The sequence below is a fragment of the Cuculus canorus genome, chromosome 3 (genome assembly GCF_017976375.1).
Source record: "Cuculus canorus isolate bCucCan1 chromosome 3, bCucCan1.pri, whole genome shotgun sequence".
In the NCBI taxonomy this organism is placed as follows: domain Eukaryota; kingdom Metazoa; phylum Chordata; class Aves; order Cuculiformes; family Cuculidae; genus Cuculus; species Cuculus canorus.
The window spans coordinates 62,988,245-63,002,375 of record NC_071403.1 but is presented as its reverse complement, the minus strand read 5'-3'; the positions used below and the strand labels follow the sequence as shown (position 1 = coordinate 63,002,375).

The 14,131-nt window shown below is 41.0% G+C and overlaps 1 protein-coding gene across 6 annotated transcripts in view; it reads left to right on the top strand.

Moving 5' to 3' along the window:
* The first annotated feature begins 413 nt into the window (after window positions 1-413).
* The window catches only part of GNG4 (G protein subunit gamma 4), a 28,606-nt gene continuing 14,888 nt past the window's right edge, over window positions 414-14,131 (top strand). For 2 of the 6 annotated variants that reach the window (XM_054062855.1, XM_054062857.1), the window contains exons 1-2: window positions 414-571; window positions 7,617-7,722. In XM_054062855.1, coding sequence (XP_053918830.1) covers window positions 480-571; window positions 7,617-7,722 — 198 coding nt within the window. In that variant the 5' untranslated portion in view covers window positions 414-479. Of the gene's footprint in view, window positions 572-633; window positions 812-853; window positions 1,122-7,616; window positions 7,723-8,028; window positions 8,094-9,785; window positions 10,290-14,131 lie in introns of those variants that run through there. The other 4 variants (XR_008449161.1, XM_054062856.1, XM_054062860.1 and 1 more) reach the window with 4 other exon arrangements.

Genomic DNA, 14,131 nt, shown 5'->3' with positions numbered 1-14,131 from the left:
CCTTTTAGAAACAGAGGGATGACGGATCCCTGAGAGCCCACTGGGGACGCAGGTGGCTGCAGCAGTGGAAGGAGCGGCAGGCACGTGCTGCTGCCCGGGCCGGGGGAGGGAAAGCTCGAAGGCGGGACGGGGCTTGGAGTCCCGCTCGGGGCTGGGCCGACGCTCCCGCCATCTGCTCTGAGGGGAAATGGGGGGAAGTCTGTCAGTCGCGGTGGGCGTGGTCGGTCTGGGGGCGGGGTCAGTCATGTGGGTGGGCGTCGTCATACTGCCCCCCGTCGTCAGTCTTCAGGCGTCGCCGGCCGCGGGGTGGGCGGGGCTTTTCGCGGGGTGGGCGTGGTCACCTCAGGGGTGGGCGTGGCCCGTCGGTTTCGTGGCCAGCCGCGGGGTGGGCGGGGCCAGCATGGAGTGGACGTGGTCAGCCGCGGGGTGGGCGTGTCCAGCCGCGGTCCGTGTCCGCCCGCCCCGCCCGCGGGCGCGCCATGTGCCGGGCGCCGGGGCAGGTTGGCAGAAGCCTCCGTTCCCGCTTCCCCATCTCCCTCCCTCCCTCCCGCCTGCCGGCCGCCCGCGCACGGTGAGTGCCCCGCCGAACCCCGCCGCTGCCGAGGAGGCGGGAAGCGTTGCCGGGTGGGGCGGGGGCGGCTCTGGTGTCCAGGGAAAGCTGCCGCGTTTCACTCTCTTCTCTGCAAAAGTCGTCTTCGGGCTTTGGGTTTCGCCGCGGTTGCGTTCAGGGGGCGTCGAAAGAGCCGCTTAGACCCGAGGCAGCCCTCCCCCGTCAACCCAGCGCGCCCGTTCCTTTGCCTTCAGCTGCCAGGTGCGAAGACGGGCAGGGAGGTGTCCCTGCCCATGAGGGGGTTGGAGCTGGGTCGTCTTTAAGGTCCCTGCCCGTGGCAGTGTCCCTGTCCATGGCAGAGGGGTTGGTCCTGCGTGATCTTTAAGGTCCCTTCCAACCCAAACCACTCTCTGATTCAATAAAGACGCGAGGAAAGGGCTGCTTTCCCTGCTCTGCTTTCCCTGCTGCTGGGCTCGCCCTGGCGAAGGAATGAGCCCTGCTGCACGACTGAAGCAGCGCAGTGAGACGGGAAACTCGGGATAACAACTTGAAAAGCGTTTCTGCCTTGCAGGTAATGAAGCACCGAGCTTCTCGGAGGCGTTTTCTCCGCTTTGCGTGTTACAATTCAGGTCAAATACGCTGCAAATGGGATTTAAGTGGAATAATCAAACCGCCCCGTGTATTTTGTTGAGAGGTCACAACTACCTTTTTCACCTAAAGAGATGAAATAGGAGATAGGTCTCATCCTCCTAAAGAGATGAAATAGGAGATAGGTCTCATCCTTCTGTCTCGGACTTTCTAGATCTCTTTCTAGATCTCCGATGGTTTGCTGGACTGTATGTGCACACAGACTGTATGCCGATGAGAAACGTATTGCCTAGAAAGGTTGTCCTTGTGAACTGTCACGTTGGTTCAGCCAGTGTTTCCGTAGACTTTTAAATGTTGAGGAGGGAGCTGATATTTTTTTGATAAAAGATTTGGGTGTGGTGGCAAGAATTTTTGGAGCTTGACAGTTGGGCTGGGTAAAGTACCCATGTTCAATGAAAACCGAGCTGTTGAAGTTCGGCTGCTTTGCTGTTACGTGGTCAGCAGTTACTTTTGAAACCCCCGTATTTCTAGATTGAAAACTATACTCTCATCGTGAACAGCATTCTTGCCTTTAATCTAATAATTTCTGCTCACACTACTAAGCTTCTCCTTAGTGGGTGGAGTATGAAGTTGTAGTGATTTTCTTTCTTTAGAGAGCCATGGGATAGAGAAAGCAAAATGATTCCTTAGCCTTTTTCTCTGTTTACAGAGCTACAGCAGGTGCAGTAAATCCTGGAGTAAGAACTGAGATATTGGGGGCAGTTGTTACTATTCCGTGCATGCCCTGCAGATGCAGAGGGAGTTACCATTGTTGTGTGGACAATGATGCTAGCTCAGATAGTGAGTGGTCTTAGTGCAGGGGTGTTTCTTAAGTTGCCTGAGTAGCAATTGTAGAACTATTCTTTTTTTTTAATTATTATTTTTTCTGTTGCCTGAAATACTTTTGATGTGCGAGTTTGGCATCAAACAGCTGTGATGCTGTAAATTTTGCTGTTTATATACCTGGCATGTTTGCAAATGGATAATGAAATGTAGGGATCTTTCCACAATTTAGAATGTGATTTGCAGGTCATTATTCAGGGACAATTCTCTCTAATGTCACTGGGACTTAGTTGCATGATTAATTTGTCTCTTGTGCTGTGTAGTCCAAGAGCTTGTGTGGAAGATGTTCTTCACAGTCATGATCTCTAGTCTAGTAATTTCAGGTCTGTCAGTTTAGGTCAGTGAAACAAAATCATAGAATCATTAGGTTGGAAAAGACCTTCGAGGTCATCAAGTCCAACTCTACCTGTCCACTACTAAATCATATCTCTAAGCACCTCACCTACCTGCCTTTTAAATACCTCCAGGGACAGTGACTCAACTACGTCCCCGGGCAGTCTGTGCCAGTGCCTAATAACCCTTTCCATGAAAAAATTTTTCCTGAGGTGCAATCTTAATCTCCCCTGACGCAGCTTGAGGCCATTCCCTCTCATCCTATCACCTGTCACTCAGGAGATGGGACCAATGCCCACCTTTCTGCAACCTCCTTTTACATCGTTGTAGAGAGCGATAAGGTCTCCCCTCAGCCTTCTGTTCTCAAGAAGGTAACAATTTGGTTTAGGGCTTTTTAGGTTGAATTCTACAGGTGACTCTTTTTGCATGGTGTTTTAAGGTTGTACTTCTTGGAAGTGAAGGGGAGAAATTTGCGCTGCAGCTTTTCATCGCTGTTGCTTGTAGAAATCCATACTGAAGATCCTGAAAATTGTATTTTGTGATGTTGCTCAAATTTTCAGACTTTTTCTGCATTTTATTGACAAGTATTTATAAAGTTTGGTGAATGTAGGTTGCACTCCTCACCACTCTGCAAGGTCAAGCTGTACCTGCAAATATTTGTGGAACTTCCTGGGTTATCATAAGATAAGTTGGCCTTTGAAGTGCTGTTGGCTACAATCTCATCTGTTCTAAAAACAAATAAAGAGAAGTTGCTCTTTACAAGCATTTTTATGGGCCCTGGTGATGAAGATCTTCAGTACAAAGGAGTTAACTGCAACCAGAAAAAGGATGAAGTTCGTTTGAGGTAAAAAAAACCCCAAACCCCAGAAAATTTGGCTCTCTGTGAGGCTGTCACTGCGCAGCTTTCAGGAGCAGTGCTTTAGGAAACGGCTGGCTGGCGTGGTGTGCCACTCAGCAGAAACTACTGGGCTGAAAAAGCCCGTGTAGCTGCTGTCACTATTCTTTGTTAATGTCATCAATGTTTCCCTGAAAGAAAAGAGTCACGGAGACTGGATTAATGAGCTCGGCATGCTGCATGCGTGTACACTGCGTAAATGAGCTCCTATATAGTGTAGGTCTGATGACATGCATCAGTAACATGTAGTTTGCACACAGTCTGATCACTAACATAGTTACTGTAACTACGGTGATTATCAGGACCTACGTACACATCTATCAATCTAACTTAATAGAGGGCTGCCGGAAAAGCAACCAAGAATGAACATCATTGAACTCAATAGAGTAGTTCCTAGTTCAAGGCTTTTTAGGTAATTTAAAAGATGGGGAGATGTCATTCCTTTTGATCATTGCAAGAAGTGTGGCCAGCATGTCGAGGGAGATGATTCTGCCCCTCTGCTTCACTCTGACAAGACTGCACATGGAGTACTGTGTCCAGCTCTGGAGTTCTTAGCATGGGAAAAACATGGACCTCTTGGAGCTGGTCCAGAGGAGGGCCAGAAACAGTCAGAGGGCTGGAGCACCTCTCCTGTGAGGACAGGCTGAGAGAGTTGGGGTTGTTCAGCCTGGAGAAGAGAAGGCTCCGAGGAGATCTCATAGCGACATTCCGGTACTTGAAGGGGCTGCAGGAAAACCGGGGAGGTACTTTTTAGCAAGGCCTGTTACAACAGGACAAGGGGTAATGTTTTTAAACTCAAAGATATAAAGAACAATTTTTTCCAACAAGGGTGGTGAAACACAGGAACAGGTTATCCAGAGAGGTGATAGATTCCCCATCCCTGGAAACATTCAAGATCAGATTGGGGCTCTGAGCAACCTGATGTAGTTGAAAATGTCCCTACTCACTGCAGGGGGGGTGTTGGACTAGATGACCTTTAAAGGTCTCTTCCAACAAAAACTTTTCTATGATTCTATGACCCTGTAGGCTGCTCCCAGATACAATGCAAAGGATGGTTGTTCAGGGAGAGAGTGTGTAATAAGACTCATTATTAAAATTTCTTTTCTATCTCGAGCTTTTTTCTAAGTAACAATATTATTTCATTAAAAAATATTAAGCTTAAGGTTATTAAAGTTATCACAGGTCTTAAAGAGAGCAGAACCAGGTCTCAACCAAATCTTTGTCTGCAAAGAGGACTGTTTCAAAGCAGCCTGGTTTGAAAGTGAGTACAGTTCTCATCCTCGACATCACTCTGTATGTAGCAGGGCCTTGACTGATGTGCATACACATAATGTGTCTGCAGAATGTGAGAGAAGGCAGAGGTATATGTAGCTTGGTAAGTGAAATGTGAAACAGGAGTAATCTGATTTATGAAGTTCTGGAACAAAAACTGTCTGTATGAAAAAAAGAGATTAGATACTTACATGGATACTAAGCACTTCCAGAAATATAGTAGTTAAATATTTAAGTGTGTGTAAAGGCCAGGGTAGGAGCAGGATTTGGAACAGAACAAATGTTTGTGCTTCAGAGTATAAACAAACCTCTTGCTCAGAATAAGTGGAAATTTTCTCCTGTGGCTGAAACACAGGGTGCCAGACTTTTCTTTTTAAAGGTTCTTTTTATAAAGCCTCTTTTACTGATTATTTTCTGATATCATGAAATAATTTGCCAGAGAAGGTACGTGTTTTCTTTTTTTTTAATTTTTTTTCCCATTTGCTGTGTCAGAATATAAGTAAGGACATACTATGTTTGTGGCATTGCTTTGGAAACATGGTTTGGATTTTTTAAAGCATTTTTGTGCCTAAGAGCCTTTTCAAAATTCCATTATGGTCTCAACTCAATCTGTTTTTCAGTAGGTACTTAAATACTAGCTGGAAGTACTAGAAAGAGCGTTGTCACCAACTTTGATGAGGCCAGTGGCAGTTCAAATTGTCTGGCTCTAATGTTTATAACTTCTGTGGACTAAGTGAATGGATTGCCAGAAAGGCTTTGGAGATCTGGAATTCTCTGGACTGTTCATGGAGTTGCAGTTGCTTAATTCTGTTTAATGTAAATGTATTATTCGAAATTTAATTTTCGAATAATTTCGATAAATGTGACTTCATTTATCTCTGACTTTTTTGCCTCTGTGGTCATTAGTGGTCTAGCTGTGGAGATGATAACAAAATTTAAATGGTTCATGCTTATGAGGGTATCGTTTTGTAAACAAAGATAAATGTGTTTGTTCCTATCTTTATGGATAGGTCAAGGCTTAAAAGCTATGGGGTTGCATAGAAAAAAAAAGTGCAGAGATGAGCTGTAATTCAGAACCTCCTGCTCCTGTGAACATGTCGTATCCTTTCTGCTTATCCGCTGCATGTCCCAACACATCTGAAAATTGTTTGGAGGCTGTTGGTTGGGTTTGGGCTCTTGTACCGTACACGGCATTTTATGCCAAGCCAGTTCCTCTATAGGTGTTTAGCCCTGTGCTTTGTGAAGAAACAATTATAAACAAAATCAAGACACAAAAGAAAGAGCTGCTATGTTCTGACGTGATTTTAGTTCATCAGAGTACACACAAAGGAGAAGCTTGTGTTTCATTCAAGTGACATGTGTGTACAGAAAACCTCTTCTTTGCCTCAGCATATATTAAAGCCCTTGTTTTATTTGGCACAATTAATGTATTTTAAGGTAGCATTTCCCCTGCCTAGACTTAGACAAGTGCTGAAAAAGACAGTTTTGCTTACCAAATTAGTTTTGAGCATGGTTCACCATTGTATTGGTATCCCACTATCCCATTTTACAGCACAGGTTACCAATGTTAAAAAGGAGAAGAAAAAACTATCTATGCCTTGTCTTTGAACATTTGTGCTTTGTGAAATCAAAGCAGTAAAAAGTTATTCCTCCGTTCTTCTTGTGCTCTGGATTCTGTGCTTCTGTTGACTCTACTATGCTTAAGAGAATGCATACACAATTTTTATTTTTTACAAGAGCATTTTCTATGTCCTACTGATTTCCTGTTTGTATCTGATACCCCAGTGACTGGGTCAGGTATCCTATTGAGGTTCAAGAGGGGAAACCTGTGTAGTTTGAGGTGTTTACTTCTTGTCCAGAAATAAGCTGAAGTATTCATTTTGAAAGACCTGATCCTAAATTCTTTTGGCAGCGATATGAAATACCTGGGTTTGTGTATTTTCTCCTGTGTTCCGTCTGCTTCTCACACCCTGTGTCCTTTGCATTGCTCAGCTTATATTGGTTTCTAACACTTGCCTCTAGACTAATCTTGCTTCAGGTGGCACTTGTGGCATACTGTGTATATACAAGATGACCAAAGCCTCAGTACCTAGTCTTACTAGGTAGTATAACTAGTTCAAGGACCTGTCTAGGTCACTGATATCCCATCTTATCTGTCTTCTCATCTGGGCTCAGCCTAACTTCCAATGATGCCAAAATAGTGAAAATATATGTATACGTATATATATATACACATATGTGTGTGTGTGTATGTGTGTGTGTATATATATGTATGTGTGTGGATATGTAATATATATATATAGTGCCTTTATTCAAAGTTCCAATGTAGTCATCTTGACTAATCTTGTAACGGTGCTGAGGACTGCAGGATAACGAGTGTACCCTCAAGCCCTCAGGGGCTCACAGTGCAAGAACAAACACTGGCATACCTTGATTAGATGGCCCTTCCCAAGAGCTGCAAATCTCTTAAAAAATAATGCATTCCTGTGCTGTATAGCATACCGTACTGGGTTTTAGCCATCTCTAGGCTTCACTGGGGATGTGTAAGAAAGAATTTGGACACCGCTGCGTTATTTCTTTATAACCTGTTACTTCATTTCTAAACTCCTTGAATTGGTAGTCAGAATTTTGACCTGTTTTCTGTCTTAAAATTTATCGCTTTCTATAGCTCAGTGAGAGTGATATGGCATTCATTTCCATGGTGCACATTTCTGACTTGTTTTCATGTTATTAGGTGTAACTGGGGTATGGAGCCAAACTGCGTAACAGCTGCAAGGTCTGGTTGTGAACAGCCATTGTGCGCTGGCAGTCTGAACCAAGGCAACCATTTCTACACCGAAATAATGGCCATATACTCTCCATTTGTATATTGTTTGCAGAATTCAGATTGAATACTGGCAGTAGAGAACGTAAATGTGAAATGTAATAACGTGCTATTGGAGAGAACAGAAATAAACAGTGTCTGGTTTGTATTGGTGACCTATAGCCTGGCAGTGTCAATGTGGTGGATTGGTTAGATTGCTGGTAACTGTCTTCTCGCTGATTCCTGTATTTGTAACCTGTACTTTTAAACTGTCTCAACCTTTTTTCTTCTAGGAAAAACAAGATGAAGGAACTAGTGTCAAACAGTACAGCAAATATATCTCAAGCCAGGAAAGCTGTGGAGCAATTAAAAATGGAAGCATACATGGACAGGATGAAGGTAAGCTTGGACTTATTGTTGATATTTTGAATTAACTCACTAGTTTATGATACAGCCCCCCCCCCTTTAATATTGCAGAAAGAACTGATCAGCTGAAATAAAAAGATCCGTGTTGAGCTGTAAAACAATTATCAGTACTGTGACTTAGTCATGCATGAATGGCTTGGTTCAAGTGAAGCGATTTCCAAAGACTGGCTTCTAGTCTGCTTCTGTATGAGTGCCTTTTTTATCTGTCGAAAGTGCTATTTTGTGCAATATTTAATATGAACTGGCAGACACACAGGTGCTGTTCTTTGTCATCTGTAGCTGAACATAGGTGCAGCTCAGATTTCTAGACTCTTCTCCTTCAAGAACTGGAAGAATTCTTTAAGGTATTGCAATACTTTTGAATAATGATGACACAGCTGTATTGTTTTGTTTTAGCACTGACATCATTGCACAAAAAATATATATATGATTGCAGTGCTCAATTATGATTCTGCACTTGCCCATTGTATGTCAAGATTTGGTTTTATTGTGCCTCTAAATGTATGTGGATTATATTTTTTTACTAAAGGCATTATGAAACAGAGGTCCTCAATGTTTTTAACCAGAAAAGCCTATGGATTATTCTTCCCTGTCATTCTGCCTTCCACTAGGCTAAAGTTTTGTGAATAAATCAAACACCTAAAAACTAATATTGTCATCGGAAGTTTTAAGAAAGCAATGCTTATCATTTTGGTGCTGTCTCTCTCCCTCTGTCTCTGAAAATAGGGGAATAATTATTTGGATGAAAAATCCAGCCTCTACAAATAAGAAGAGTTTAGAGATAGAAAGACTAGAAAAAGAAATGTATATAAGTAATAAATACTTAATAATCACTTTTTCTGTAAACAACTCTGAGTTGTTACAAACTGTAAGTGTTTGTAACTGAGTTTACAAATGCAGTAAGACCATTTAGAGATGTTGTACCTTGTATTCTTCTTGTAGTCTTAACTTGATTTGTTCATCCATCCATACTGTGTGCTGAAAATCTGTGTGTAGACAGCATGGGGGCAATAGTATCCAATTACAATTTTAAAATAGCATTAGATCATAAGCTGACTAATTAGAAAGATAGTAAAGAAATCTTGATTATATGAAAAAAAAGAAATTTCAGTTGCTCCATTTTATTCCAGTTTTTAGCAATGTCTTGTAAGGCCATTGAATTTGCAAAACTATAGTTTCTGTCTTGTATAGGGTCTTGACAAATTCATCACTTAATACGTTCGTGGTCACAGGGACAGGTTTCCATCAGGGAGGGAAGGTGTGCCTTTTCCTTTTCAGTGCTCAGTGGGGTTAGTGCCCTGATTCAGGCCATATTGCAGCTGCACAAACAACAGAACTAACTAGAAGGAATGGGAGGGAGTGTGCGTGGCAGAAGGAAGGATTGGGAAAATTAAGGCCCAATTTATTGGAATTTGAAACTGTTGGCACTTAGTAGATTGTCTTATACTGGCTTTTATATAATCAGTGCTTACTCACACGCTACATTGTTAGCTCAGTTATGCAGAGAGCTTCATTAGTTAGATGTATAACGTACTTAATTACCTATGGAAGAAAGACATATGTTATTTTTAGTTATTTTAATTAAAAAGAACACAGTTATTAGGAAGTGTGGCAGACCTCAAAACCAGCTTGAAAGTGCAATTATTTCACCTTTCAAAACAGCTTGGAACCAAAAGGCAGCAAGGGAAATTTGAAGTGTTTCAGTATTCTGAGGGTCCCTATACTAATATAAACTAAACTAATACACAGTTTGCAGAATATTTGTCTTGTTTTCTAGAATTTCTTTGAATATGAGGGATTGTGAGAAGAAGTTGACGGCTTTTTATTCCCTCAAGTTCTGCTTTGCCTTTGAAACAGTTAAGAGTGTGTTCCACTATAGCCAAATTTTACCAAGACAGGGGATTTTGAGTTCTCGGATCATAACTATAAAGGCAGAGAAATTACCTTATTTCCTTTTTTGCATCTGCTTAAACTAGTTAGACATGTAACGAAAGACCAATGCTTTACTAACAATTTAATTAAACACTCTCTTGCAGGTAGCTATAACCAAGTGGTTATTCCCATAACGAACAGGACCACATCGTTAAAATTAAAAAGATGCCTGCATTGTTGACCAGGGAAATCAGAATTTCCAGCTCATTTTTGTCCAGAGACACTTCATTGTCCATGCACAGTAGATCCTGCAACCGGCAAGAGTTAGGTCTGCTTAATTAAAAATCTTGAGTTTTAATTATGTTATATAGTTGCCCATTACCCCCTGTGTTCTGGATTTTTCAACTGATATAAAAATCAAGTCCTGTAACCAGTCACAGCAGCAAGCAGTGCAGCGTTTTGAAGTTCTACAAAGACAGTTCACTGTTGAGGTGTGAAAGAAACAGGACAACTTAAAAGGCGAGGATGACGTTATTGGTGTATTGATCGATAGCTGGAAGGAGTATTACTGTGGTGTGCTTTTGTAAACCATAAGAATCCCAGAAGGATCATAAATTGGACCTGCCTTACTTCCCCGCAGAAGGAACAGCTAGAATTATAATGGAAAAGTAAGTAGAAAGCAGGAGGCGCGGATGGAAAGATGCCAAGCTAGGAAACATCAAATCAAATAAGGCAGACTGTGGCCTCATGACTAGTGGAATAATGTGTCTTCCAAAGGTGCTAGCATTAAAGTTGAGAAAGCAAAGATAATATTGGTGCTTTATCACATTTGTCCCCAGAGTAAAGTGCTATTTAATGTCCTCTTTGCAAGCAGAAAAGGAAGAAGGAGTGCTCTGCCATTTAAGAATCTTGGTGTATCAGTTATTATTCCATGTTCTTTTTTCTTAAGAAGGTAGAAAATATTCGTAACTGATTCTGCATAGTGTTGGGAGATAAGCGGTAGGATTGCCAATAAGTGTGTGAATCTCTTTGTTTTAGATGTAAAGGATAAGCAGAATGGGTGTTGTGGCAAGGATGGTAATTAGTCTCAATCCATGACAAGACGGATGACATAGTAATTGCAGCATTTTCCCCTGTCATTGAAGCTTATAATTATTAGTGCAGCTAACAGGATTTTGTTCTAACTTTGGCTGCTTTTATCACCTCTGCTATTCTGAAATATAATGGTAAAATTCCACAGTCCTCTTGAGACAAATTCTTTAAAGCGTCGATGTTGAGTGTTTTGGGGTTTTTTTTTTTTGTGTTGATAATTTGACAATCACATATATTTTTCACTATACAGAATAAAAATAGTTGTATAAAATGTGAGATCAGTGTGATGCCTACATACTCTATCCCCTCTATCTATACATTTTAAAAGGTTAAAAAAAAAAAAGTCTAGCTTTCCGTTAGAATTCATCAATCAAATTGGACTCTGATGTTTTTCTTAAGCCACTTCTTCAATTTGTACAAATTACTTTGAATCTGCAGACCAAGCTGTGTTGCATAGGAGAGGACAAATGATAACTATGTTAGCTTAATTTGAATATTCAAATTACATGTGCATGTTTTAATTCTTAGTAAAAGCTATTCTGAAGCTGTCCAGCAGCATTCAGCTACAAATAACCTAAAGATGTGTGAAAGCTGTGACAGAGTGGCCTTCATTTAGCTTCCTCCGTGGCACAAACAGCATGGTCAGCACGTTATTTTGTGTAGGAACAAATCACAGAGTTGGCCATTAGTCAGGCTCTGCTCACTGACATATGCTAAAGCAGCCATCTCTGCTGTAGCCTTAATGCGATGCTCAATGCAGAGGTCATCCGCCACTGTTGTTCTGAGTAATAACACTGTGCAGGAAACTTGCTGGGGGCAATGTTGTATTTTTCTCTTTTTTGGCCACATTCTGACTTTGCCAACAGTGCGCACAGCAACCAATGTTTTCATTGCTCCTGGAATGTGGTCGACTAATTTAACTCCTTTTATTGAGTGGTCATTATTCTACTGCACAAGCCTGAGCAGCTTCACTTTTAGTGAAGAAATGGCCGTAATTCACTTTTATAACTACTCTAATCCCAATGGGAGGATTTCTCCTCCCTAGATCTTTTTATTTTTTTGAAGGATGAAAATACACGGCCTGGTACAAGTTTAGTTTGTGACAATGTGCTGAAATGTGATTGGGTTCCTCGTGTTCCTCAAGTCCTTGTTGCAGGTTTGTTTTCTACTAAATTGTACTATAGTTTGTCTAAACACTGTGATGTTGAAGAGATGCTTACTCCACTTCATGGCATTCCTACCAGAACTGGACAAGTTGGATAAAAAAAAAATCTATGCTCTGCTTTTGCTAGTGAAAATCCTTTTTATTTTTATATTATGTCAAAGCACAGTAACTTGTAGAGCAGAAAATTGTACTACTGCAGTTATCCCTTCTAAGAGTGATGATTGGAGTTGTACTTCTCTTCCACCGAACGGAAAGCAATATACTTGAGCTGATGTTGCTTATCCGTACATGGAACAAACTAGTTGTGGAAGGGTCAATCTGTTGATGTCCACAGTTGGTTCCCTGCTCCTGTAGGGTCAGTCTACTTAAAAAGATTGTGGTTTCATGAATAAAATAACTTACTCATTAGATTAATAATTGAAGATGAAATATGCTGGGCATCTTTAATAAACCCTATATCTGGGACACAGAGAATTAGACTAGCTCTCCATTAGGATTTATGGCAGCAACATTTAATATGACAGCACTGAAGATGTCATTGAGCTTTCCGTGGGCACCTGTGGCTCTGAGTTGGACTTGTTCTGTTTGAATGCAAGACTTCAGGTCCAGCTAGTAAATTAATTAGAGCATAGAACTGCCTTAATTTGAGACATGCAGCTGACCTGGAAGGACAATAGAAAAGTGAAAATGTTTATGTTAAATAATTATGAATGTACTGGTGATTGTCATGCCTTGAAAATACTTCTCCAAAATCCTATGGGGTACATTCCTCCTAATGTTATGGGAACATGCTAATCTCCTCTTCAGTGGATGCATTCTATGCTAGTTTACAATTCAGTGAGATACAGTGTAGGTCATTAGCAAAGAAAAGTACATTTTCTGTCTTGTGATCTTTTTCTAGGCTTGATAGGAGTTTCATTGTCTGCCTACGTTGTGCCATTCTTTAGAGAACCTGCTTTTTGAACATTCACAAGTAAATTTAAGTGAAAATTGGGTATATGATGGGATTCCTAAGTTTTCTGTTTGTTCTTTGCAATTCTCCCTCTCCATTCTAGACAGTGCCCTCACACTCTAAGCCTCATTCTTTTATAATTCCCTAGCAAGTAGGTAACTAAAGTATGTTGAAAATAATTATAATCCTTTCTTTGCGCTTTGAAGTTCATCATTTTCCACATATTTTTGTTTTACCTGCTTCTCTTTTGAGGACCACTGGTCCTTCTGAATATCTAACTGATTTGCTCAGTTTAGTGCTCAGTCTTCTACTTCACCTGGGTCCAGCAGTCTGCTGTTCTCTGTAGTTTCTCTGCCAGCCTTTTGTCTTACAGGCCAGTTCAAAAGCAAACTAATTTAAAGTAACCTTAACACTCTTGCTTCCTCTGCTAGGAGGATAGCCTATACTGGGGTGCCAACCGCAGGCACTTTATGCGTTTCAGCATTCTAAAGGCATGTTTTAATTTATATTGTAAAAAAAAAAAACAAAAACCAAACAGTTATTTTCTTCCAGAAGTTAATTAAGATTTCATGCAAAGCCTCTTCCAATGCTCCTTTACTTCCTAGGTCTAATCTGAAGCCTCCTACAGGCTGGACTGGGGCCAAATCAAGCAGGGCGTGGGGAGGCTAAAGCTCACAGTGATGACACACCTGCTAGAAAAATACCAGAAATCCAATTTGTTTTTCCTCTTCACTATAGTTGTGCAAACGTGCTGACCTTGGTGTTTGACTCCAGAGAAGCTGTCATGGTGCTCAAAGAAAGGACTTTTTTTTTGCACAGGCTTCCTATCTCTTTTTCTCAACTATCATCATATTGAAAACACAGTAATTAAGCAAAACAAAGAGATACGGATAATTGTAAATATCTTGCTAACTGAGCAAAACAAAAATATTTTGCATATGCATCGTAAATTATTGAAAAAATAAATGACTTGCTGCAGCCTAATGTCACCAATATTATTACAGCACAAAGCTGCAAAGGTTACAGGGTTTCAGCTACTGCTGAAATGGTTTAAGATTTAATTTTTCATTTAATGAAAGATATCTTGCAAGCCAACGTAGTCGTGTTTCTGTAGGACCCTTCAGCAAGCACAAAACAATGTCCTGAATGTGGAGACTTCAGAACTGTTCATTTTAGAAGTATAAAAATATTAAGATAAAAAAATACACAATGATCAAGTCTTGCTGCTGGTTTAGTATTACTTTTTAATTCCATGGTCATGTGCCTAAAGAACTTTTTGTTTCTTTGTGTGTTTTGCATCC